The sequence below is a fragment of the Syngnathus acus genome, chromosome 16, assembly GCF_901709675.1.
Source record: "Syngnathus acus chromosome 16, fSynAcu1.2, whole genome shotgun sequence".
Lineage (NCBI taxonomy): Eukaryota > Metazoa > Chordata > Actinopteri > Syngnathiformes > Syngnathidae > Syngnathus > Syngnathus acus.
This window is the reverse complement of record NC_051101.1, coordinates 13583833-13609186: the sequence shown is the minus strand read 5'-3', so window position 1 is coordinate 13609186 and position 25354 is coordinate 13583833. Positions and strand designations below refer to the sequence as shown.

General features: G+C 43.7%; 3 protein-coding genes across 9 annotated transcripts; all 3 read right to left on the bottom strand.

Annotated features, from left to right (window-relative positions):
• Positions 1-21: 21 nt before the first annotated feature.
• Positions 22-2683, bottom strand: mecr (mitochondrial trans-2-enoyl-CoA reductase). The gene is made up of 10 exons (XM_037272963.1): positions 2420-2683; positions 2084-2181; positions 1825-1956; positions 1607-1750; positions 1393-1495; positions 1140-1242; positions 959-1032; positions 827-887; positions 661-733; positions 22-512 (listed from the first exon to the last, which is right to left on the bottom strand). Exons 1-10 carry the CDS (start codon positions 2599-2601, stop codon positions 355-357), a joined length of 1128 nt encoding a protein of 375 aa, XP_037128858.1. The 5' UTR covers positions 2602-2683; the 3' UTR covers positions 22-354.
• Positions 2684-5635: 2952 nt separating this feature from the next.
• si:ch1073-284b18.2 (protein lin-28 homolog A) lies at positions 5636-12159 on the bottom strand (the record flags this gene model as incomplete). Its single annotated transcript, XM_037273019.1, has 3 exons — positions 5636-6107; positions 8095-8279; positions 11980-12159. Coding segments are annotated over 3 exons (603 nt in total), but the record flags the coding sequence as incomplete, so codon positions are not given.
• A 2428-nt stretch (positions 12160-14587) lies between these two features.
• On the bottom strand, positions 14588-25057 carry mag (myelin associated glycoprotein). Of its 7 annotated transcripts, none has more exons than XM_037274758.1 (13): positions 24994-25057; positions 20973-21079; positions 20058-20157; positions 19844-19909; positions 19243-19611; positions 18858-19154; positions 18177-18434; positions 17812-18072; positions 17414-17722; positions 17250-17349; positions 16601-16697; positions 16318-16371; positions 14588-15785 (listed from the first exon to the last, which is right to left on the bottom strand). In XM_037274758.1, the coding sequence occupies exons 4-13, from the start codon at positions 19887-19889 to the stop codon at positions 15630-15632; spliced, it is 1947 nt and encodes a 648-aa protein (XP_037130653.1). In that variant the 5' UTR covers positions 19890-19909; positions 20058-20157; positions 20973-21079; positions 24994-25057; the 3' UTR covers positions 14588-15629. The 7 variants fall into 7 exon arrangements, with proteins under 7 accessions (XP_037130653.1, XP_037130655.1, XP_037130652.1 ...); XM_037274760.1 differs by having other exon boundaries at positions 20980-21079; XM_037274757.1 differs by lacking the exon at positions 24994-25057 and adding an exon at positions 23034-23143.
• Positions 25058-25354: the final 297 nt, after the last annotated feature.

The window sequence follows — 25354 nt, the reverse complement described above, 5'->3', positions numbered from 1 at the left end:
CTTCAAACACACACTGTAGCCTTTCAATGACCAAAGCTTTGTATTTTAATGTGATCTAAAAATCTGCCAAGTAGATATGACAATTGTAAACATAAACCAGGTACATTTAGCTTCTTATCACCTGTATGGCTTTCATAGATACGTGATTTAGTCCATTCCACGTTTCTACAAAATATATTACTCTTTGTTTGCCGCTTAAAAATGAAATAAACAGTATCAGTCTTTATGTTGATTATATGGCCTACGATATGAGTCCATCCTGGACGCCTCTTATGTATCAACTCATAAATGGCTCATAAAAGAAGATTGTGCCTCTACAATGGTGAACTTTCAACCTGACATGGTGACGCTTCATCACGTGATCAGGATCTGCTTGGCCGAGGTGAAAGGCTGCATGGCGGCGTCCAGAGCTTGGCGGTAGTCGCCCAGGGCCACCTCGGCACAGGCGGGAGCGCTCAGCTTTCCCTGGCGGATGAGGGAGCACAGCTCGTCCAGCATGCTTCTGAACGCTCCTGGATCCACAAACAATGGAGCATTTTAGTCCAATCAAACCTCATTTGATATGTGCACCATCCCAATATGACATTTATAATGCGACATAAATTCAAACTCAATTTTCCATCATCAGTCAAGGGTACGCAGCCACTTGTGCCACCTCACCAATTGAGTGTTGTCTCTTCCACTGCGTCACCCAGAAGCCGCACACTTTCACGTCCTTGAAAATAAGAGCACTCTAGGAAAGCAGATAGTGGGGGGGGCAATATAACATGAGGAAAAAAAATAATTTGGCTAGGAGTTAAATGATCAAGGTGATAATGCGGCGTACCACAGGGACAGTCACGGGCTGTCTGGACATCCCTCCGTAGGTCACCATGGACCCTCCAATCCTGCCGTCAACACGCTTGTGTTACAAAACAACTGTTTTTTTCTCATTTTTTAGACTGAGCAGCGTGCTCACCGGAGATGACGAAGCAGTTCGATGGCACTCTTCCCTCCAACTGCATTTAAAGCCAGTTTGGGCTTTGGACACATCTGCAAAGAAAGACCCCAAATTATTCACTTGGTAGCTTTTGTGGGTGCCCAGTTCTCACACCGGCGCGAGCGTAAACGAACGGATGCACTGTTTTGACAAGACGCGCCTTGAAGAGTTCCTTCATCTCGGGCCGTCTCAGTGCGTCCTCCTTGATCACGTGACTCGCTCCCAGCGCTTTCAGCCTATCACTGAGCTGGGTGAACTCTGGCCTTTGTAAAGAAAGAAAAGTACACAGGTGTCAACTTGAGTCACAGCATGAAAATGAAGCCTCCCATATCTTTAGAAATTATATTTGCGAAATGAGTCAGCACAGTAGGCCTGGGCAGTTAATAAACACATAACGATGATTTCGATTCAACCTGTCTCGGAGGACGTTGATGGTGTTTATCCCCCTCGCCGCTGCAATCTGAATGAGCGCCTGTCCCACGCCACTGTTGGCTGCATTCTGGATCACCGAATCACCTGCAAAGTCAACCGCTGTCAAGTCAACCTATCTGGGATGTTTGGTTTTTAGCATTCATTTTAGTACATTTTCAATATTGTCTATTTCCAGGATGAAATGCTGTTTTCTACCTGGCTCCAGGTGCTCAAAATCAACCAGCATCCTGAAAGCAGTGCAGGGGTTCACCCCGAGTGTGGCGGCCGCCAACAGGGGGATGTCGCCAGGCACCGAGATCACGTCTTCTTCGTCCAACACAGCCGCCGTCCTCCACGTGCCTGTCGACGGAAACCCGGAAGCTGCAAACGGGTTGCTCGCGTACGCAAGCTAGGTGCCACAAGTGTTCATTTACCCAATCCGGCATCTCTTGGGATGACCCAGTCTCCTTTTTGGAGAGACGTGACCTGGCCGCCCACCTCCACCACCTGGGCCACGCCCTCATTGCCGCCAATGGCTGGGAGGTCGGGCAGAATGGCATACGTCCCTGAAAAAAACAAATGTGACAATGTGGTGTCAAGCAACTATTTGAGGGGAGGAGCTCCATTTAGAGTGTTGTGAAAAGGGTGGGTTCACTGTAAAAAGTCTTGAGCTTCTCCAACAATTTTTGGTACCTTGGATCATGTTGATGTCAGATGGGTTGATGGGAGCAGCCAGGATTTTAACCAGAACATCTTTTGGACCCAGTGGGGGAAGGTCCACATTCTGCAACCTAATGGACATAGTCTTCACATTATCCTCAAAAGTTGGCACAGGATTGTAAAAACAATGTGCTGTGTTTCCTGAAATTAGTCAGTGGTGCTTAATTGCTCCTACTAGCGAGACGCAGGCTTCCATTAGTAAAACATGAAATACAATCAAACAAATTAGAATAAATGGAAATATAAAAATGACAAACTCATTTGAGCCAGTAATGAAGACAAAAAAGCAAATTGTTTTGAAATTCTTACTGTATGACATGGGCAGGATCTCCGTGGTTTGTGTACACCAGAGCTTTGCAGCGGCTCAGGTGGCGGATGTTACTATCAGCTTGAGCTGCTCCTCGGTGACGTTTGTCAAGAGCGGCGGCCAACAAGCTTCTTCTACAAAGTAAAACGTTTGTATAACAGCCGGTGCCAAGTTGTGGCCACATTGTGACGTGAAAACGGACACAATATTCGGCGAGGGCTAGTTTAGCTAATCTTGCTGGACGGGGGCGGCCATGTTGGAATGACGTAATAAGTATGTCAATAAAAAACAGCGCCTCCAAGTGGACAGAGCTTATATGTCGGACGGAGCGGATTTTGTTTTTAAAACCTCTTGACACCGAAAGTATAACTGCTACTTTATCAAAGCTACTTATTTTATAGTGAAAACATATTTTTTTAATCATTCTTACTAATATTGGAAAACACAAGTTAGTGTTTTGACATGCCGACTTGTTGCAGACACTAAAATATATCTATTTAATTTATGATTTTGGTTAAATATTTGACTAAATATATTATCACTCCTGACATTATAAACCAGCATTATCATACAGCTTATTGTAAAGTCAGCATTTTGGATATAACTAATTCACATTCTGTACCAAAAGAAGTGTCCAGTGAGTGCTTGAGCAGAAAACATGAGTATTGTCATATTTATTTTGAAATGGAGAAGGATCTTTACATATCAAAACATCATGGCAGTAAACACTACACACTGCTCATCTTGGACAAAAACTAGCCTGAGATCAAGATCATTGTTTCCATGGCAGTAAACATTGATTACATTCATCAGTAACAAATGCACATTTTTTGGTACCCTTTGGGTGGAAATTATCTCGAGCCATTCAATTGATAAGATACATCACGAACAAAACAACAACAAAAAATGGCTGATGGTCACAAACAAAGAGTTACCCTGAGCATTTTGCAGCTTATCCAAGTTGGGGAGGTAGGACCTTTTTTTTTTTTTTTTTTATCAGTTACTTTGAGGTTTTGTTTGCTTGTAGGTTCCCCTTCACTTGGATCCAATCTGAACAAGTGCGAGTGTGTCATTAGCACTGATAGTCTAGAACAAGCCACATTTTGAAAGGATGATTTCATTATTAAAGCCCCCCCCAATCACCACCCCTTCATATATAATATTCAACTACATCACCATCTTCGACCATTACGGAGGAAAACACGACAAATAACGGCGGCGCGTGTACAACCTTCGGCGTGCGCTCGTCGACTCCTTTCTAACCCGTCCGAACTATTCCCTGAGTTTTCGAAACGGGTGTTTTATTTCCTGAGGTGAGCCAACGAGCGCGTGAATCAAATAACTAAAACATATATAAAAGGAGAGGTAATTCTAAAGAGGCTAACCTGAATATATATTGATAAAAAAAAATGCATCTGACACATCATTAGTGCACATTGCATTGGTTTTGGCATAGATATATAGAAGCTTAACAAAATGATTTGAGGAAAAAAAAACCAGAGCAAATTTTTAAAAATACTACATACCCGTAAATTACATTCTGTACGTTGCTGATGCTGAATAGTTAATTCATACACGACATGGGCAGTAAACTTGATGGACAATGAGGGATAAATTCATCAACTTGAATGTCTCTGAATGTTCTGAACTCCTACTTCCATGCCAGTTTCTTATTAGCATGGGTCCAATTTGACACATTTAACCCATCGAACACCAATGATTATGTCCATCTCGATTTTCTACTGTGCTGAACTCGATAATCAAAGGGCACCGATTAAGTTACCTGAGTGTTGGAACGCCTAATTCTGGATGAAAATAAATACGTAGCATGATTATTTTTCTCTCTCTCTCTCTTTAAAAAAAAAAAAAGAATAATTTTACATATTATATATTAATTGAGAGCGTCGGCGTCTCCTGTAAAACGGGAGTATAGCGCCGATTTAGCTAGCTAGTACGACGTACGGGCTCCTCGGCGCAGGCTTGGCTGTTTCCAGCACAGATGACCCAACACTTGGGAGGGTGGTGTCTCAAATAATGATCACTTTGGATCTTAAAAAAAACACACTAAAATAGGGAAGAAGGGTTAGGGAATAAAAAAAAAACACCAGCCATCCCACTGGTAACATCACAGTGTGCGCTTTGTTTTCAAGTAGCAAGAGGAGCGCTAGCTGAAGACCTCAGTAACTACAATCGGAAGTGATGGATGCAGCGTCGTCATGCTCTCGTGTGCGCTTAATAGTACTGATGATGGAACGTATATGCCTTTGGTAACTCTGATTGGAGACAAAATTTATTGGAATTCTATCCAAAGTGAGGTATGAAGGTTGATTTTTTTTTTTTTTTGGGTGTGGTTTTGCTAATTATGTAGCATATGCTATGTCACACCACCCTGCCGTAAAAAAGCTTGTGACAAAAGCCCAAAAAGCTTCACACTTATCAGGCAGGTGTACGAGTCGTTGGAGAAGTAAGTGGGCTAGAGTGAGTCACGTGACCGCAGCGACTGACCGACTGAAATTGAAAAACAAAATGAGCTAGAACGGTCTCAGAAGAGGCGAGGTCAAGAAAAACTTAGCAGGATAATCTATCCGATCATCTCCGACAGATGTTTTCCTTAAGACTTGGCATTGGTTTTTTTTTCTTTCTTTCTTTTTCTAAGCCCTTGTCAATTTTAATATTTAGCAGAGCAAAATTCTAATAACCGATTATTTGGCCGATTAATAAAACGCAAGTATAATGAATAAAATAACGTTTTTGGTCCCTTAATGCTAACAATGTAGATGCTAATTATAAGCGTGAAGATTGACCATTTTACAATCTTTTGTCTTTTAACATTTGTTTAACTTCACAATAGAGAGAAAAAAAAAATCAAAAATCGTCCGATTTTTGACTTTTTTTTGAAGAGCTAATATCGGCCAATTAAGTCTGCTGGCCGATTAATCAGTCGGGCCCTACTTTTCATCATAAACAAAAGGCGCCAGGGTACTTCCGGGTGGCAAAAAGTGATTGATTACTGCCGATGAGGTTTATCATTTTCATTTCTTCAAAAAAATAAATAAATTTAAAGCGACTCAATCAGAACCAATTGAGTGAATGTTGTAAAAATGTGTACGATACAACCGACATGAGGGTTTGTCGAAGTTTTTGCCGCCCGGAAGTGAAGGTCTTGAAACATCATCAGTGATTCTCACTATTGGAAAGAGTGCAATAATACAGCAGTATTCCTGAGTGTAAGCGATACCAACAAATTAAAAAAAATATGAAAAAACAAATCAGCAACATTCTTCTTGAGAAAACTTGTTTTGACCTGAGGTAGTTCCAAAAGAAGCTTCAGACTGGAGGCGATTCCTCAGTCGAAGCAGTTTGATTGGCCTCTGTGCTAACCAATACTGCCCACCTTCCAAGGAAAGGAAAAAAAAAAAAAAAAGAAAAAACACAAAATACCTCCGCTAGGCCTATTCGGAGGCCTCTTGAGGAGGTGGCGGTGGCGGGGTGGAGGCGTGTCCACCTTTCTCCTCCTCGTTGACCTTCAGGGCGGACGGCTTTCCCTGAGAAGCCGGCGAGGGCTGCTGTGCTTTGATTGGACAGTTGGCCACCATGTGATCGATGCTCTGGCAGAAGTGGCACTTTTTAGGCTGAGGCGGCAACTTGCACTCTTTGGCGTGGTGGTCCAGACCGCCGCAGTTGTAGCACCTGCAAGTATATCAGGATCGTGCATCAGTTCAAAGCTCTCATTGTTATAGTGAATCCCCTTAATATGGGGAAAGTACGCTATGTTTCACTGAATTACTATGAATCTTCCATTACATTACAGTGGCATAAAGGATCATTAAAAAAATGGTTACGTATTACAGCATTTTTCAAAAGATATTTTCACAAAAAAAATCCCCACCTTCTTAAAAAAAAGATAAATATATAAAAATAATTATATATATGTACTATATAAATATGAGTTCTTGAAAATGACATCAGAAGTGGAATGAAGTTTTTCCCGCAATATGACCGGATTAAAAGACTGTTACTCGCCACAAGAGGGCGCCATTTCATCTCGACTGTACATCTGATGGGGGCATATCAGGTCACAGATGGCATCAATTTCAACATACCTCCGCAGGTTACTTATTATATCATGGCAGCCTCATCAGACAGCAAATTATTTCTAATTGTAGTTTTTGGAGGGCAAAGTGAAAGCTATCACGAATATTTGAAGGCAATACAATTTGGTTCTTTTTCAAATGGAATTCAATACATTTAATCTACAATAACAGTTTGACGTCAAACAATTATTTTGACGGACATTTTTATGTAACTGAATCCATTTGAATTAAAAGAGACGATTTGATCTCGTTCTTTGAACTCAAGGTCCAATACGATGCCAGCAGCGTTACAGCCGAGAGGAGAGGGCACGGGTGGAAATGGACAGAAAATCTATAGAAAGACCACGCGTGTAGGACAGATGGATGGTGGGCGTGGGGTGGGGTGGTCACTTGGTACCGGGAGGGGGTCATCCCCTTTGCACCATTGAAGTTGAAACAAACGAGCTGCTTTTGCCCGTTGAGGACGGCGTACGGGCGTCTAAACCCGCGGCGTCACGGCACCGCCCTTGAATCAGCATCCGTCGTCAGGAGCGCCAAAGGGAAGTGCTCCTTTGTCCGGGAGGGCGGCAGTAATGACCTCTGAACCCTGACCCCTTACCCAGCACCACAGCGCTTTGCTTGCATTTACTCCTACATTGTTCCCATGGCAACACCGACCTTTCACCCGCTTGCCTTGCCTCTCGCATCTGTTATCAATTAAACGGACAGCGCTTTCTTTTACTCCCCTGCGGAAATGTGGACTTTATTTCAAAATTAATAATCAGAACCTAAACCTAAGGCCCAAACATATATTTTTATTTTGCTCAGGCTCGGGAAAAAAAAAACTTTCTTTACTCCCCTGTGGAAATGTGGACTTCATTTAAAAAATAATAATAATCAGAACCTAGACCTAAGGCCCAAACGTATATTTTAGTTATTTTGGTCAAGCTGAAAAGAAAAAAAAACTAAAAATGAAGCGCGGAATAGTACTGATACAAAATAGTGCGAAGGGGCGAACGATATCTTATCAATGGATTCACGCCACCGAAGCGCACAAACCGTACCGATCTCCACTCTCACACCGACTGCTCGGTGGCTCTAATCACAAATGACAGCAGGGTGAAGGTGATACACCTCTAACCCCCGGCCGGCCGGCCGGCCGGCGCCTTAATGATATTCAGAGAGGAGCGCAACACAAAACATGAGCCACATCCATGCAGTTCTTGTGAGCTACACAAAACATGAGCCACATCCGTGCAGTCTTTGGGATCGGCTCACCAACCACAAAAATCACAAATATTTGAAATGAACGGACATTTTTGTTTGGTTAAGGCTTTTGCTGTTGGGCTGGCCGGGGTGGGGGGTGGGGATTCTCCAAATTTAAACAGTCATTGATCCAGGTTCACATGTCAAACCTCTGCCCATGCAAATGAGGGCGGGGGGGGGGGCCCAAGGGGGGTTGCGCAGAGGCAACGGTTACTTTGGCTTGCTCACGGCTTTGTTTCCAAATCGATATTATCTTAAAGTAACACTTTCTAATGCCGAGTTGCGTCAGCAAAGTTCAGAATGATATTTTGCCGTTTGACTTCACTCCATTTGCTTACCGATCTCCTTTGGAGCGTCGCTTCTGGACTTTCTTGCCTTTGGGTCTGCGCTCGCTGCCCACGCAGTGGATCCCACCGGGGCCCGTGACCCGCTGGGACTCCAGCCCTTTGGGGGACTTTTTGAAGGTAAACTCCACAGCTTCGCCTTCCTTCAGGCTGCGGAAGCCGTCCATGTGTAACTTGCTCTGGAGAAGAAACAATGACTCAATCTTCGTCTTTTTTTAGCAAGTACTTGTACTTTAAGAATAGAATTACTTCTCCAACATACACTCAGCGGTATTGCTTAATGACCCCCCCCACCCCAATGGTCAACCTGATGTGGGTAACCTTCAACCCATCCCCCCCACCTCGCTCTCTGGATGGAGGAACAGCATTCCACACTGCAGCCCCCCACTCGGCTAACACTGACCACTGCTCGAATCTAAAGGGGATGGGGGTGGGGTGGGAAGGCAAGGCAAGGGTGTGTGTGTGTGGGTGTGTGTGTGTGTGTGTGTGTGTGTGTGGGGTCGATCAGAATGACATTCCTTGGATGGTTGTTGGGCACAAAGACGAACAAGATTAAAAGTTTTAGGGTAGGGTGGATGGGTGGGGGGTGGTGTTGGTTTGAGTGATGTCTTCCTTTGATTAACCCTAACCTCCTCCCTCCCTCCCTCCCCACCCCGAATAAACAGCCCACCCTGCGGAAGCCCGCAACATTTTGATTTGCGATTTGATTTCGGGGTTTGTGTGACGACGCGTGCCGGAAAAGGAGGTGGCGGGGGCAGTGAATTAATCAAATGACAATAATAAAAAAAAAAAGTTCCGTTCAAGTCAAACACGTGAGAGATTCCATAGAAAGACTGCTAACGATTAGGATAAAAAGGCAAACAACTTTTGGAAGTTGCAAGCAATAAATTCAAAAATCTCTCGGTAGATCAAAACCTTCCGCTGAGGCCTCCCTCGCCAAACTAGCGCCCACACCAGAATTTGCTCAAACGTTCAGAATATATTTCAAGAGAAATTGCCAAAGAACAGTCGTTTGCTAAATAGGAGGCAGGAATTACTAGCCATGTTAGCATTAGGCTAAGCAGACAATACAGAATGTTTTTCTCTCAAATATACTACAATCATAAAATATATTGAAGCCTTAAAATTCTGGAAAATTCTCCAGATTTTGCCAAATTGGAATCAGCTTGGTTGACTCATTACGATCACATTGGGAAGCTTGCAAATTGCAAAGTGCTACGTGAGCAAACCAGAAGCTGCTCATTACCCCACTTCCTCTCCCACGTGTGAAACTAGCGGCCATCAACAGGAAGATTGACTTGGACTTTTTGCATCCTATTTTTTTTTGGTCCTTACAGTAAAACTACTCTGGAGTTTAGTTCCGTAACGGCCGAGGAAGACATCAGAGGCTTGAGTGGGCAACTGTCCATGAGACAAAGAGGGACTCGGTCACGCGTGGAGGGGCGCCCCATTCACATGTATGGCCCCATTGTCCACCTGCACAAAAGGCCCAATGGATCCTGGGAGTTGACTTTCTGTGACACGCGGCTACTAATTTTACAGCCCGAGCCTGTCTGTCTCTCTCTCTCTCTCGCGCTCTTTTTTTATTATTATTATTTTTTTTTATGTTTCCATAACCTTTCAGAATCCATCACTGCCACGTGCGCCTCCACACACGCAAATGGGATTGTTGGCCATTGGCTGCAAGCTTCAACTTGAGCTGCACTTTGTAATGACCCTGATGATTGAGACAGGTCACGTAAAAGTCAACTTCCCCAAATCGGGACGCGTTTAATCCTTTGGATTCAATTAATTAATTGGCCCTTTCTAGCTCACTGGTGCAAAGATTGTATTTAATTGGATTAATTTGCCCTTTGTAGCTCACTCATGCAAAGATGATATTGCTATTGTTTGCTATCATAACATAAGGCGCGCAACACGCAAGCCTTTTTTATCTGCACAGTTTTCTGTTTCGTAGTTTAATAGATTACATTTTTTGGAATTCAATTTAAGGTTTTATAAAGTCACTCGAGCGCCATTATGTGCTGATTCATTACATTTGATAAGCATCTGTGTCTTTTTTTAAATTTAGTTTTAGGTTTAATAAAGTAAAAATATGCTCAGATTTACTTGATTTTTTAATAATAATTTGTGGCTCTATTTTTAAGAATTTCGTGTCAGGTTATTCTATATGAAAACAAAACATTAAAGCTTATGTTGGGATTCATTGCATTATAATTAGTTTTTTTTTTTAACTTCATCTCTGTCTGAATCACATTTAATATTCTTTTGTTTTAACCTCACTGTTGCTCAACTGTTTTCTTTTATAAATAAAATTGGGTTGGGTAATAGAATTTCAGGTTTACATTGCCTCCAATAGCAATAATTAAACCGATATAAAAAAAAAAAAAAATGCAGCGATTCATTACATTTAATGGCAATTCGTATTTTTTTCCTTTTTTTTAGCCCACACTTGCGTGGATTCGGGTTTGTGGGGGTTGAAAGAATTTACGACAGGAACCTTGAAGTGAATGAGGCAGCGAGCAGGCGCTCCTTTCATTCACATGCTAAGTCTTTATCTTATCACGCTGCACCGGAGGCAGTGTGACTGTGTGCGCGTGCATGTGTGTACGCGTGCGTGCGTGCGTGCGTGCGTGCGTGTCTGGGGGGGGGGGCACTCGTCATCCTCACATCTCTCTCTCTCTTTTTTTTTTTAATACCTGTGCTAGTCTGCCTGATATAAAAAGAAAGACACCTCATTAATGTACACAAGTGAATGATGGAGTGAAAGAATCAAAGTGGCCCCGACCAATGGGATTGCTTGAAATGTAGATGGTGGAGAGAAAAAAAGAAAAAAAAAAGAGGAGGAAGTGGAATGAAATTGGAAGGCTTGGAATCGGAAATACGGAAGGGCAGTCAATATTTCAAAGCTTTTAAGTGGGAAGATTTGAGAATTTCACCGTGAATGTTTAATCATTTGGGATGTTTAAGTTTTCCTAAAATGTCCAGAAAAAATTAAACTTGGAATGAAAAATTGACTTTTTATGGGATGGAAAATAATGCCTAATGTGTCAATTGGTTTTTCAAAGATGTAATTTATTAGGAGATGCAGATATTGCAAAATAAGAAAATAATAATTGTGAAGTTTTTGCATGGAAACATTTATGATAAGCTCATGTAAGTCCATTTAAAAGTCATTCTAAAAGTATTTCCTTTTTGTTAGTGTTGTTTGAGATGGAAGGCCTCCAAACTTCAGTCTGGCATCATTTTCTATATCCAATTTGTGAACATTTGATAGTATACTGTTTGTTATTTTGCAGCATAGAGCATAATTTTCATGAACAAACAAAAGAAATCCAGCACTTCTGCAAGGCATTGGACATTCATTTAAAAATTCCAGAAAAAGCCAAAAGCACTTGACAGATTTAGAGAATATATTCATTGACATGGGATCAAAGGCATTTCACCTTTGGATGCAGAAACTATTTGAAAAAGCTCTGAACAATCTGGAATGATAAAAACAACAGATTCAGCTTCCTATTTTTGATTGTATAGCTAATATAGATTCTAACTTATGTTACACAACACACACATTTGCAAATCCATGATCTGAAAATGGGAATAAAATGACTTTGGAAAGCCAGCATCTGGGCTTGAACCATGCTTCCACGTGTTCCCCCCCTACTGGGGGTGGGAACGACACTCACGGAGCTTGACACCAACCCCCAGCTCCATTACCACCACACCAAAAAAAAAAAAAAAAAACGGAAAAAAATCCCAAACCCCCCCCCCCCCAAAAACACAATTTCGTGATTTTCGTATATTTTGCGAAACTAAAATATTCTCTGGTTGTATTTTTTAAGCATGTGTGATTTATTATTATTTTTGCGTGGAATTTACCTGATGTACGAAGACATCCACGGGCTCGTCCAGCTGCACGCCGTCCCGGCTCGTCATGGACAGGAAGCCGAAGCCCATGCGCACGTTGAACCACTTGCACAAACCCTGGCCCTGGAGGGTCTCCGAGTCCTCCTCGGCCGGGCTGGGGCCCTCGTCTTCGTCCGCCTTGCAACCCCCTAAAAAAACAAAAAAAAACAATTACACGGACATAATTTAAAATAAAATAAAAATCGTTTGCTGACCCCCACCCCGCCAAAATGAATAAATAGGCTCAATTAATCAATTAAGCAGCGCACAAATGGGTTGATACTCGACCTGAGAATTCCTGGTTGGAAACGGAGCCCATATCTCGTCCTCTGCGTGAAAAGATGAGAGCACCCACGCATGCACACGCAGCAATCCACGCAAGCCGTCCGTCGTCGCCACTATATCGCGCAAAAAGTGAAGGAGAGCGGCGCAACGGGAGAAAGCAGAAGGGAGGGGGGGGGGGGGTAAACAAAAAAGGGGGAGGCAGGGGTTGGTCCGTGCTTGTGAAACAATGAGGGGTTGGTGGAAGGCAAGGGGGTTGGGGTGCTCACCGCACTCACCGCACTCGCAGCCCAAAAAAAGTAAGACAATGCAAAGAAACAGAAGGCCCGCCCCTTCAGCTCAGGCCGACAGATCTCCTCGAACGCACCTTCTTCGATTGCGTTCTTCATCCCCACCTGCGCGGGCGGGCGCGGGCGCGCGCGCCTGCTTCGCTAAATCACATCAATGCTTTATTGAGGCATTTTAGCATCATTCCAATCAATCACCAAGATGCTCACAATAGACATTTCGTTTCAACTTACTTTAAGGATTTATTACTTTACAAAAAATGCGCCCCTCTTTGTTTATTTGTTTTAGTATAATTTATTTTTAGGAATTACTTTTTTTCTTTCTTTTATGAATAAGAATTTGTATAACTGAGTTTTTGTCTGACAAAGTATTTTTAATTTGAGTTCATTAATTATTTGAAAACAACATTCATATTAAAATGTGGATGATATTCTTATCTTTTTATTTTTTTCATCTCAATACGAATGTTCTCTTTATATTGCCAGACAAGTAGAAGCTACGTTATCATTCTTTGCTGTTCTATTCCTTTTTCTTCGATTTAATACTCCAACGATTTTGAAATGTCATTTTCTATATTTTTATGATTCTGCTTATGTGCCTATCTTGCTGTCGAATAAATCAAATATTAGGACAAAGCTGTTGTTAAATTATTGAGCGAAACATTGTCATCTTTAGAAAGACAGGTTTGCATTGGGCACATGTTCTGAATGGTTTGTATTTTTGTGTTGATGTCAATGACATGCGCAAAAGCTTCTTGTTTTTAAAAATACCGACAATCCGATTTTTACCTTTCAAAACTCATGTCATCGACTTAATATCATTAACGTTCAATAACGATGTGACGAAATATGAACTTTACAATACGATTTTTTTTTAATGAATTTCTATTCTGCTCCCCCCCCCCCTAACTGTGTTTTTAATTGTTCTGCCTCTTTTCTTGAAGTACGTAGTAAATGACATTCACTCGGTGTGCATGTTGTATTGATTTCTGCTGCACTATTCACTATTTTTAAAGCTGAAAAATGAACAAATAATGATGGATTGTTTGCAGGCTTGTTTTCTCCAAGTTTGCAAGATAGCGCCTCCAAGTGGACGAGCCACGTACTTCAGAGCTTTACTTGTTTTTTGTCTTGATAATTGTGTTAAATTACAATTACATTACAAACATATTGTAGCATCATGTTGGACATGCATACTTTCTCAAAAGTGCTGCCTGCAGGGGCGGCGGGAACTGAGAGCACTCCGATGCTACAGTAATGAGATCTTGGAATTGTTGAAAGGAAAACAATATTTGAATTGAATATTTGTTTGAAACGCAAAATCGACTGCGTCAGTGACAAGTCAAGTCTTGTATGTTTTCCACGCAAAAGCCGATGTCCAAACTACTAGAGTTGAGGTTCCACGTCGTCTATCTGAACATCTAGACGCCAACATATTTTCCAAATGTACTGCATGTTGCGTTTTTGACACAGCAAGAGTGGGGTAGGTGCAGTACAACATGTTTCCCGCAGAGGGCGCCAATGCCCTATAGTTGCGTATTCTATTTCGGTCCTTTCATAGTTTGTGATATTCGATGTTCAATAAAGTGTTACAAATATCATCAAAGCTGCCAAGGAAATAGTCAATAAAAATAAAAGTAAATAAAAAATGTCAAACTGCTCTTCTGTCCAATAAATGAATCAACTGGAATGCAAGTCTTTGTTTTTTTATGAGCAAATTGGCTTGACTCATTTGAAAATGTTCATGCTTGGTGGTTGCTGGCACTTAGCTTTTCAAAGGCAGTCAGTCTTCAGTCTTGAGGTTAGCGTTGTCCTTCTGTCACTGACATGGCTTTTTGACTCTTCCTCTCCATTTCACATGACTCCTGTCACTTTGAGTCCATTACTAGGACAAATAATTCAATAGTGACAGCCCTATTTCTTATTTCATTACTTTATGGCCTCCCTGCACTAAGTGACAAAAATAAAAAATATACTGCGAGTTTTGAGTTTCAGTGGAAAAAGACGACTAATTGACAACTGGGGTATCCCTTTAATATTTGACAGGCCATAATTACACAACATGTAGTATATGGTCAATAACTGTAATGTTTGGCGCAATTTTGGAAACTTTGTATTGTTTGTACTGGCATCCCACTCATTAATATGTTATCGACACCATGGTTATCAAATTAGGCTCTTAGTTTAGCATTGCTATAGTGTGTTATTATTTCAACTATCTCTGACAACATAAACTTCGGATGCAACATTATGAGAACATCCACACAACGCCCAAAAAGCCATCGTCTTTCAGCACTTTGAACACATTTACACAAACAGGCGCACACATTGTCAAAACGAGAGAACACTCTAAAAGTCTTGCGTTTTTCCCATCAGTCAGAGAACCCAGCGTTCCAGACAATGCGGTGGAATACAAAAAGAACAATTTACACTCAAATACTGACTTGATTACATTTCGGGACGTTTTTAAAGACTCTTAAAGGAGACGGCAACCATTTTGTTTACTGTACACGTTAAATACAATAAAAAATACTGACGCAAGGTTCCGTCTTTACCCTATCAGGCAAAAGAAATGAAATACAGAGGCCTGAAAAGGTCATAGCAGTTTAGCTTCTTTTCCTTGAAAAAATTGTCATTTAATTTATGACCCTTTTGATCTTGCGTGGGAGGAAACCCTCGAATGACATTAAACATGTCACAAAATAAAATAAAAGACAGTTTGCCCTTTCCCTCATGCTTTGACTGGCAGCAGACGCAGTGACAATGACGCAAACAAAACGGTAGAGACCAGGTGTGGAACGCTATGGGATCTTTTTTTTTTTTTTTTTTTACGGAGTGTGACAACACAAGATTGTGACTTTAAAAATTCTTATTTCATCATTATTTACTAAAATTTCTCAACAATTTCTTCTGCATAAAAACATTTTTCATGTTATTTACGCTGTCTAAAAAAAAAAAGCTTTATAATATTACACGTCAAAAAATCAGACTATTTCAAGGGGGAAAACTGCAACTGCGTCTCGCGTGGCCGAGGCATCAGGGAAGGATCGCGATTCATTTGGCTTTGATTTCTGCGTAACTGCTGCTGCTGTCGTCCCCCCTCCCCGGCGCTCCATCCCTGGACCCACCCAGCTCCAGAGCGGCGTAGTTTAGCTCTCGCCTCTCAAAGCTTGCCAAAGAGCTTGCAGGTTGGAAATCCCCGTCTTCTCCCTGTGGCACAAAAAAAAAAATTTTTTTTTTTTTACTTTTTTTGGTTGGAGTGGGCATTTGACGTTTTGCTTGCAAAATGGCAATTTGAACATTTGGATCCATTTTTATAGACTGATGAACTTTATTCTATCATAACATAAAAATAAAATTGGATTATTCCAATAAAAAACATCATTTGAGAAAAAATGATTCCATTTTAAAGATACATTACAAAAGCATACTTTATGAGAAATTCCCAAGAACAAATCTATGTTTTGTATCTTTAATCTGTTTAATTCGAAGCACCATTTTGTGTGTATATTCGCCAGAAGACTACCAAATGACTACTGGGTATTGCATGCAACATCAAGACGTTAATAGTTATTGGTGGGACAAGGAGACTTGAGACATGTTAGGCGGGCAAGGATGGAAGTTAGCGATGAGGCAGCCATGCAGACGACACTTTGGCGTGGAAAATCAACCCAAAACGGCGTACAGAATACAAAAGCGGCTATGCCAGGATGTGCGGATCGCTGTGACTAAGGAACCTTACCGTGCTCTCCTCTAGAATGGAGTTAAACTTTGAGCCCAACAGCTCTGTCTTAAGCTGTGCAGGAGTTAAGGGAGAGAAAACACAGACAGAAGAAGGGGGAGAATAAAACGCAGAGAAGCGATGAAAGCAAGAGAAAAACAGTGCCTTTCCAAAAGGTTCATGGTTGGGGTGAGAGCTCTCGCCACGTGTAAAGCGGGCCGGGGGCGGGCGACAATGACGACGACAACTAGTTTGACTTAACATCTTACTTCGCGTCATCGTGAGAGTCATCGGCATGTCTCACCACTTTCTTCCTCAGATTTTGTTTGTCCTTCTTGACTGCGCTGTAGTACAAAGCGGGGTTCTCCAGGACCACGTCCTGCCTAGGGAGGCCATTCTCTCTGGGATGGAGGGGAGGGGCGGAGTCACATGATCAGACTCGGACCTCGACGCTAAAATGCAAAGCCTGGGCATCCATTTTAAAAGGACAAGTGCCGTCGGGTTACGCTGGCTGGGTGATGTGGTTATGCCGTTAGTCGCAGAGGGGAAATTCTCAATGGTGATTTTTTTTTTTTAATTTGAGGCAGGGTCCGAATAAAGCAATTTAGTTTTTTTTTGTTTTTTAAGAAAAGGTTGCGTGAAGGATACAAAAGCTGTGTAAGAGCAGGGAATCATGCCTGCAGAATAGTAAACAGATAAGGGCTGTCACGGTCTGCCCAAAAAAAACACGAGTGTACTGAGAAATTTGAAGGCCTTTACCGTGACACCCCTTCGGATGTTTTTCAACCCCTCAACCAGGAAGCAGACATCCAAGGTTTTGATACTCACATCCCCGCCAATCACTCTTTCACACAAGTCGCGTCAGTGCGTTTTAGAATGGATGACGAGGCTTAAGTGTTTCCTTGGATTTCCTTTTGTTTTACATCTCGTGTGGTTTATCCTCCGGTACTCACTTCTTATTGTTTTGGCCCACGTATCTCACTGCCGCGATGATGAAGGCGATGACCGCCACGCCGCCGATTGTGCCCACAATAACGGCCATGAGGTACTTCTCTGGAAAGCGAGACAGAATGAATCAAATTCCCCCATTGAAAGAAAGTGAAAGTGTACTACTCACTCTCTTGCTGTAGCTCCAGGAGAACGCTTTCTCTGCCGTACATGTTGGAGATGCTGCAGTGGACGTTGACGGCGGGGCCGCCGTTGCTGGCCCGCTCGCCCTTCTCTCGCAGTTTGATCATGCCCGTGGACGTCTGGCCGTCCGTGTGCGTGTAGAAGTTGTAGCGGCCCTCCGTCTCGTTGATGGTGATGTTCAAGTCGGGCAGGTAAAACTCGATGGTGGGCTCGGGGTTCCCCGAAGCCATGCAGACGCATTGCACGCCCTCCCGCACTACTGTGCATTTGGACTCGTCCAGAAGGATTGGAGCATCTAGCAGGGCGTGGAATTACCCAGTTAGCGCTAAGTGCTAACTGTTCCCCAGAATACATCCTAGGAAAACCAACCATTTTTCTACTCACACTCCACAGTGATGTTCAGGGAGCTGCTGGCACGGCCGTGCTCGTTCTCAGCCAGGCAGCGGTATTGGCCGTCACCCTGCGGTGTGATGTCCTCAAGCTCCAGCACGGACAACTCATCAGCGGTGATGGTGCCCACCAGTTCGCCGTCCTTTAGCCAGGTGAGGGTAGGCGGCGGGCTTCCCTGAGTGCTGCAGTGCAGCATCAGCGAGGAGCCCTCCTGCACAGTCAAGGAGTCGTTGACGATAGGTTCGCGGGGAGGGTCTGGGAACAGAAAGTTGGCGGCAGGTCAGATTGACCTTGGAAAATGTCAACAAATCAGGCCTCTGTTCTTGCTGAGGAATTGAACAGGAGGCAACAAAACTCACACTTGACGGCTAAGTAGAGTGACGTATTCATGGCGCCGTAGCCGTTGTCGCCAATGCAGGTGTAGACGCCCTCCTCTGCCGGCGTCACGTCATCTAATGTGAGCGACAGGTTGGACGCAGTGTCCCACAGCAGTTCCTGGTCTCCAAACTTCCAGGAAATCCTGGCAGGCGGGTTACTGTCCACTTCACAGTGTAGGCTCACCGAGCTGCCTTCCATCACCTCCGAGGAGACGTTCACCCACACTGAACGCGGAGCGTCTGGTTGGACACAAAGCCAATGTTGCCCTTGATCAGACACTGATATTATAGTACATACTCATGAGTGAAATGACCTAAAATGGTGTATGTTTTGTCTATGGATGGTCACTTGATTTATGAGTGCTGCAAAACAGGAATTTTCTTCTCTTTTTGCTGTCTCAAGTGCAAAACACTAGAGTACGTCCTTGAACCAAATTCCTACTGGGAACTTTGGTGCCATCTTGTGGCATTTTTAAGCATTACAGAAAGAGGTGTTTCTCAGGAAACATTGCGCGTGCCACAAAGAGAACTATTTTTGGCTTAAATTCATAGAAGAGCACCTCATTAAATGATCTTTCCATGTCCCCCCAAAAATGTTCATGAGTGCAATCCACAATTGATAAGCGCAATTGCAGGGAAATCCGTTGTCAGTTTCATACTTACATTTGATGTCCAGAGAGACCAGCCTTTCATAGACCAGCGTGGTGTTGGGGTAGTACACCCTGCAGCCCAGCAGCTGGCCATTGTGCACCGGCCTGGGGGTGAACACCAATGTGCTGGATTGCACGGCGGTGTTGCCCTCCTCAGTGTAGTCGGAGCTGAATTCGGGGTCGGGCAGGTAATCCGTGTACATCCACTGGATCTCGGGGTTCATGTCGGGGCAGTTGTCGGGGGCGTAGCAAGTCAGCGTCAGGGTCTCGTCGCTCACGATCTCATCGGGAACGTCGATGTTGGGTTGATCTAGTGGAAGAAGAGCATTACGCTTTGACTTGATGTGGTGATACATTCATCTCTATCCTTAATCATCAATCGATTATGTGCGTCTTACCCAGAACTTTAAGATCGGCAAAATCCGGGAAGGTGTACACGTTGGCCCCGCCGAGATCAGCGCGAAAGTAGTATCTCCCAGAGTGCTCCGGTGCGACATTGTTGATGAGCAGCGTGCAATTCTTCTGCTGAAGGTCACCCAGCATCCTGGTGCGACCCTTGTAGCTCTCGTGCACCACGTCCGTGCGGGTCTTGAACACCACCGGCGGGAAGAGCTGCGGGTAGGGCTGGCCGTAGTACCAGATGCCGTGGACGCCGCGGTACGGCCTGACGCCCGACGGGTACATGAAGGTGCACTGGATGACCACGCAGGTGTTGGTCATAGCCGAGATGTCCCGCGGCACCCAAACGTTCCACTGGGAGCTGACATCTGAAATATATACGATGTGTTGGCACGTGTCACTCACTGCTGCCCTCAAGTGGCAATTAATGGAACTGGCATTTGATGATAAATGCGAAGTGGCAGCTCACTTTCTGGGGCTAAAGGTCAACATTAATTGTGCCTGAAAATGACTACGCGAGTCTGACTAATCAGGTCACGTGACCCCTGAACACAAGAAAACGATATTCTTGAGCGTTTTGACTTTCAAAGCATTTCTTACCATTGATGATTAGCAGTAGCGATAAGAACAGCGTCACGCACCACATGGCGTCCACTCCACACCTCTGGAACACACAAATACGTAGCCTGTTAGTTTTAACACGTGCATCATCACCATGTGAGAGAAAAATACATTGCAAATGTCACCGGCGTGAGTCACTTCCGCCATCTCACACTCACGTTTCTGAAGCTTTGGTGATATCTTGCCATACCTTTGGGAATTGTGATGATTCAAAGCAAAGAGCTGTTTCACAGGAAAAGGGGATCCACTGGTGGGTGTTTGCTCACACCCAGATGGCTTGACAACCTTCTTCTCTACAAAAATAGAGGTAATATGTTCAAATCACAGACAATTCAATATACAACGGCGATGGAGAGGTCTTTTCCCATCAGTTAAGGATTTAACATGAATCCCACATTTTTTGTTATAAAAATACTATATCACTGATAGAGCTTGGCGCACAACATGACATCATAGTGGCCATAGCCATTGAGTCTGTAATGGCAAAGAAGGAAAAACGCTAGCATCAGTGAAGTCACTCGTCATCATGGCGTAAACCCGCTCAATGAAAGCCTCGCACTGTCGACGCATCACATCAGCTTTGTGTGGATTACTGACGCCGTCTGTGCTCTGCGGACCGCTGACGCGCCTTACAACATTTCTGCGGGAAATATAGTCCCATATTGTCAAAAGTGAGTCGTTCTGTGGCAGCCGCTGTGTACAGATGGCAGGCCTGAGAGTGGATTTGGCCATGTTGAGCTCGGATCAACAAGGCCCGCCCGGGCTACTATATTAGCTGTTGCTAAAAACACAATGACGTTGAGAATGATTTTCTCCTTCCCTGCGAACGAGTGAGAACGGGCATCAAGAAACACTTTAAAAAGTGTTTTATTACATTCCAATGGGGTAAAACGGATCAAATCCGCCCCCCTGAGATATCCGGATCCACACAATCCCGAAACTGCGTCAAGCTACGCCATCTGCACCGGGACAAAAGGCGGAGAGCCGGTCGAGTGAGTCGAGGCCGAAAGGCGGTGAGCCCCCCCCCCCCCGCCAGCCTTCACAATGGCCTCATTGAGCGACGAATGGACAAACGAGAACATACGCTTTCCTCGTACAAACCACTTGCCTCATACCAGCCTCAGCGCCAGGCTCCTGCTCCTTCTCTCACCGGCCTCTTGTTCGGCGTCCACGCTTGACCACTCTGAGATGTTGGAATTCTAGAGGGCAGAGGAACTGCCAGAGAGAAAGCCGTTAGAACATTATGTGATGGACATGATGAATAGTGTTCTACAATTCTTTTTCATTTGACTGAGTCACATTAAGGCAACATATGAAGTGTGGGCAGAATGCAGAGCTTGTTATTTGTACGGTATGTTGAGGAACGTTTGGAAGAGTGACGGAGTCAGATCTTCTGCTTAGTTTGCATATGGGTGGGCTAACTTCATGTTATTTATAAGTTGCAGATAAATACTGGTCCAAATCAAGGCTTAGTTGAGCGAGTGGCTCATAAATCAAACATATAAGGTCGAGTAAACTACGAGGACGACGGGAATGCTGAGTGCCGGGAGTATTAGCATGCGGCATGCCGCTTCCCGCCTACGCTACACGCGTGTTAGCGTAAGACGCGCTAGCACGCTCGTGGGTTGCGCAGCTATGTGACCTTCCTCTTCATTCTTCCCCTGTGGCTTTTGTAGCCGCCATTGTCCTGACAATGAAGCCAGTGCCAAGTGGGACATTACCACACCATCTCACAATCTCAAAGTCGACATGAAATGATAAAAATCCAAGTTGGATAGCGAACATTGACGACATCAGGCTTTTTATGGCTCTGATAGTACAGCCAGAAAATGGCTGGATTGGTGGATGATAAAATATACTTCAACATATGGAATTGCTCTTGTGCCAAGAAGAACATTTTCATTGTGACTACCTCCCATCAGTGGACTTGAAAGGGACTTTGCGGAGGGTGCGAGAGAATGAAGACCTTGTGGGCACAAACACTGGAGTGCCATTGTGCACCACGGCATAACTGGAGGAATTTTTTTTTTTTCTTCTCCGCAACAGGCCCGCTCACAGCGTGCAGTTTGCTGCCGGGCCGTGACGCAAGCTAAGAGCCCCTCGCACCCCCACCCAGGCTAAAAAATACACCAAGAGCAGCAGATGGTCTTCAAGCATGACGACTCTCCCCCACACACACAAATACTGAGCGGTGCCAGTGTCCAATCACTCGAGGTGCTACAGCGAAAGCTGCTAGCCCGGTATGTAGATAAGACAAGGCGAGTCTGTTTACTTTGCCGTGGTTATATTTGGGGAAATCCACGGTGAATGAGTCAAAATGTCAGTTTTGCATTGTTGGCGAGGACCAAACACTGTTTTGTCTATCTTTAGACGACAGAAGGTGTGTCATCTGATCGGGGTAGAACTAAATTGGGTTGAAATGAATGGGAATACCGCCACGTCGTCGGAAATGTCATAGATGGGCTAACGAAACCAGCAATGCTATCCAGGTATTCGTAAGGAGTGCTACTTGGAAAACAAAATATTTTTCAAGTGGCGCTTGGTGTAAAAGCTTTGAGAAGCACCGACAGACTGACTAGATGGTGATTTTGAGTGTGTTTTCGTAAAGCGTGGCCATCCAGAGCATCCGAGCCGTATTTGGCAGAAAAGCGCATAACAAGAATCGAGTTGCCAATGGGCAGATGGCGATCCGCGGGCCTCCGCAGCCGTTTGGGAACGTTGCCTTCCGCTCGGAACCAAAGGGGGGTATCCGCTTCGACACACGTGAGTAAATACAAACAAAAAATGGCGCCAAGCAAGCAGACGCCCCAGGAACGGAATGGGAAGAATTTCTATCAGGAGCCACTTCTGAAGCAATTCTGACTTTGACTTCAAAAAGGTCCAACTGGATTTCTGCATCGATACTGCATATGATGCAGACCAGACCAGCATCAATCATTGTTGACCCGGCATCTGTTTGCAAATGCATGGGAAATGGTCAAAAATGTTTTTGTTTGTTGACGGATGAATGATAAACACAGTAAAAGAGTTCAAGCCTAGCAGGACAGAGGCGAAATTGCACAGAGCAGACATGGAATGCAGTATACAAGGTCTTCTGCCTAGCATCACACCGACACCAAACAAAGTCGAAAGGTGACTCGGAACACAGACATAAACGGTGGACAGATACCTGTGCACTGGAGGCGAGTTCTTTCCCTGTCACGCTGTCACGCAAAGAAGCCTGGCGCCACTCTCTGTACCAAGCCCCGGGGCGGCCCGCCTCGGCCCCCCGACGCCATCCGCACGCCCACCACCGTGACCCCCGCGTCAGCCCCCCCTTCCCCCTAACTGTATGACAATCGCTCCTTCAGTGTGGCGCCATTGTTCGCCCCGTGCCTCGGACATTGGCCACAAAGGGACGCACTGTTCCTTTGCCTATAGTGTGTTAATGCCAAGCTACGTGGCGCCGTCTTGTTAATACCGCTACCAAGGCACTTCATTGTTTGTTTAGTGACATGATTGATTTCCTGATGGAAAAAGTAAAGAGAACATTTGAATGGAGTTCACTTTTTTAATTCAAAAGATGAAATTGAAATATAATTAGTTAAGAAAAGAAATGATGCAGGTTCGAAGGGCACCTGCGTCAAACACAGATTATTACTGAGCTCCGTGATTTATATTATTAGCCACGTTTTAGTTTGTATTGATAAAGCCCGATCAATCTAGCATTATGTTAGCCTAAATAACTCGCTAAAAATGTTTTTCTTTTCCCCTTTTATGTCTGTATAGATTTTCAGTCACGGTTATCTACAAAGGTTTAGCAACGAGGCCTTCTCGTTTGCGGGATTTCTTGTGTTTTGTTTTTGTCAAACAAACAATTAATTAGGCAACTATGCTATTATTATTATGCAATTTCCAGAAAGAATCTTAAGTGGGCAATTATGCCAAAATTGAGCAAGGGCGTCTCGCAAATATCCTGAGCGATTCTCGTCCTTCCAGATTTGCTCAATTTCAAATGTTGACTCTGTTAAACATTTCCGATAGCAAACTCCTATTAGATCTGCTCCGTACGACAAACAATTTCCAGTGTTTACTTTGGCATTGTGATTGACTTTATAATGCAAGACTGCCAATTTTGTGACTTAACATTGATCCGGTTTCGCAATAGAATGTTTTTTTGCAGTAAGGTCAATTTGAAATGAGTTGACCTTCAAAGCAGTCATTCCCAAGGGGGCGCTAGGAACTCCAAAAGTGTACTTAACACACTATAGCAGCCTTTGTTCTTTCTGGGACTCAAGCCTGCCTGACACGGACGGACGGCACAACACCGGAAAGTGGACGCAGAGTACACCAGCCAAACAATTCCCTTTTTCACTTTCTGCCTGTCACCTCTTGATCACCCTTAGTTAGCGCTTTAACGTGTAGCCTTAGCATGAAACCTTAGATTCTGACACGTACTCTGTGATATTTCCATTTTTAAAAGTACGTTTGGCTACAAATTCACTTGCAGCCTTGTTGTGAGAGCACGATGGGGCTTACTGGACAGAACTACACACCAAGAAAGGAGCCATTGTGCCTCTGGACACTTGTGCAGACGAGAGCTATGTATGGATGGAAGCCAGTTGACAGGAGAAAAATGTTGGAAGAAAACAAGAAGAATGTCCCATTCAAAAGAAAAAGTTTGCCCTTTAAAGTGTGGAAGAGTGCATGTTTTGCACAAGTGCAGTGGTGGTCAACCTAGGGAGTGCGGGCCATTATGTAAGCGCTTTCAATAAGGTCTGCCGTACAATGCTATATATCGATTTTTTGAATTACATTGATTTGCCTCATCAACCAATATGTGTGTATAAGATTTAAGAAATTTAGTAGTAATCAGTGTATACTAATAATTTCTGCTCTCCTTGTAGCACTTTGTGTCATTGTCGAGTCACTATTTTCAAGATTCTATGTTACAAATATATATTTATAAAAAATAAAATGTGGGGGAAATACAGTATTTACTATATAAAGCATTGTTATAGAAACTACATCAGTGAAATGTAACATTTATATGAAACAGTAAGTTATTGCAGCCTACAAACATGCCAAAACGAAAATAAGGAGGCTTTCGACAGCTGATTGTATATATTGGAATAAATGAGAGCTCTTACCTCATGAGCCAGAAGGGATGGATTGATGGATGTGAGGCAGCGTCCTCCTCCTCTTCGTCTTCATCTCACTCTCTCTCTCGCTCAGAGTGATGTCATCGAGTCCTCCCACTTTCAAACGCCCTACTAGCAGTTTTAAACTCAAAATGCTTCATTTTGCTTCACAGGCTACAGTAGGATGACAATCTAGTGTACATAAATGTCATGTAGATGAAGCTCATGCCAAACAATTTTTCCTAATTGGAAATTTTGAATGTAGAAATAACCTTTAAGTGTAGATGCAAGGCTTTACGTAACATCTTAACTGTTGCCGAAGTTGAATATAAGTTACTGCTCTACAGGGCAGGGAAGGGCAGCCTGAGGG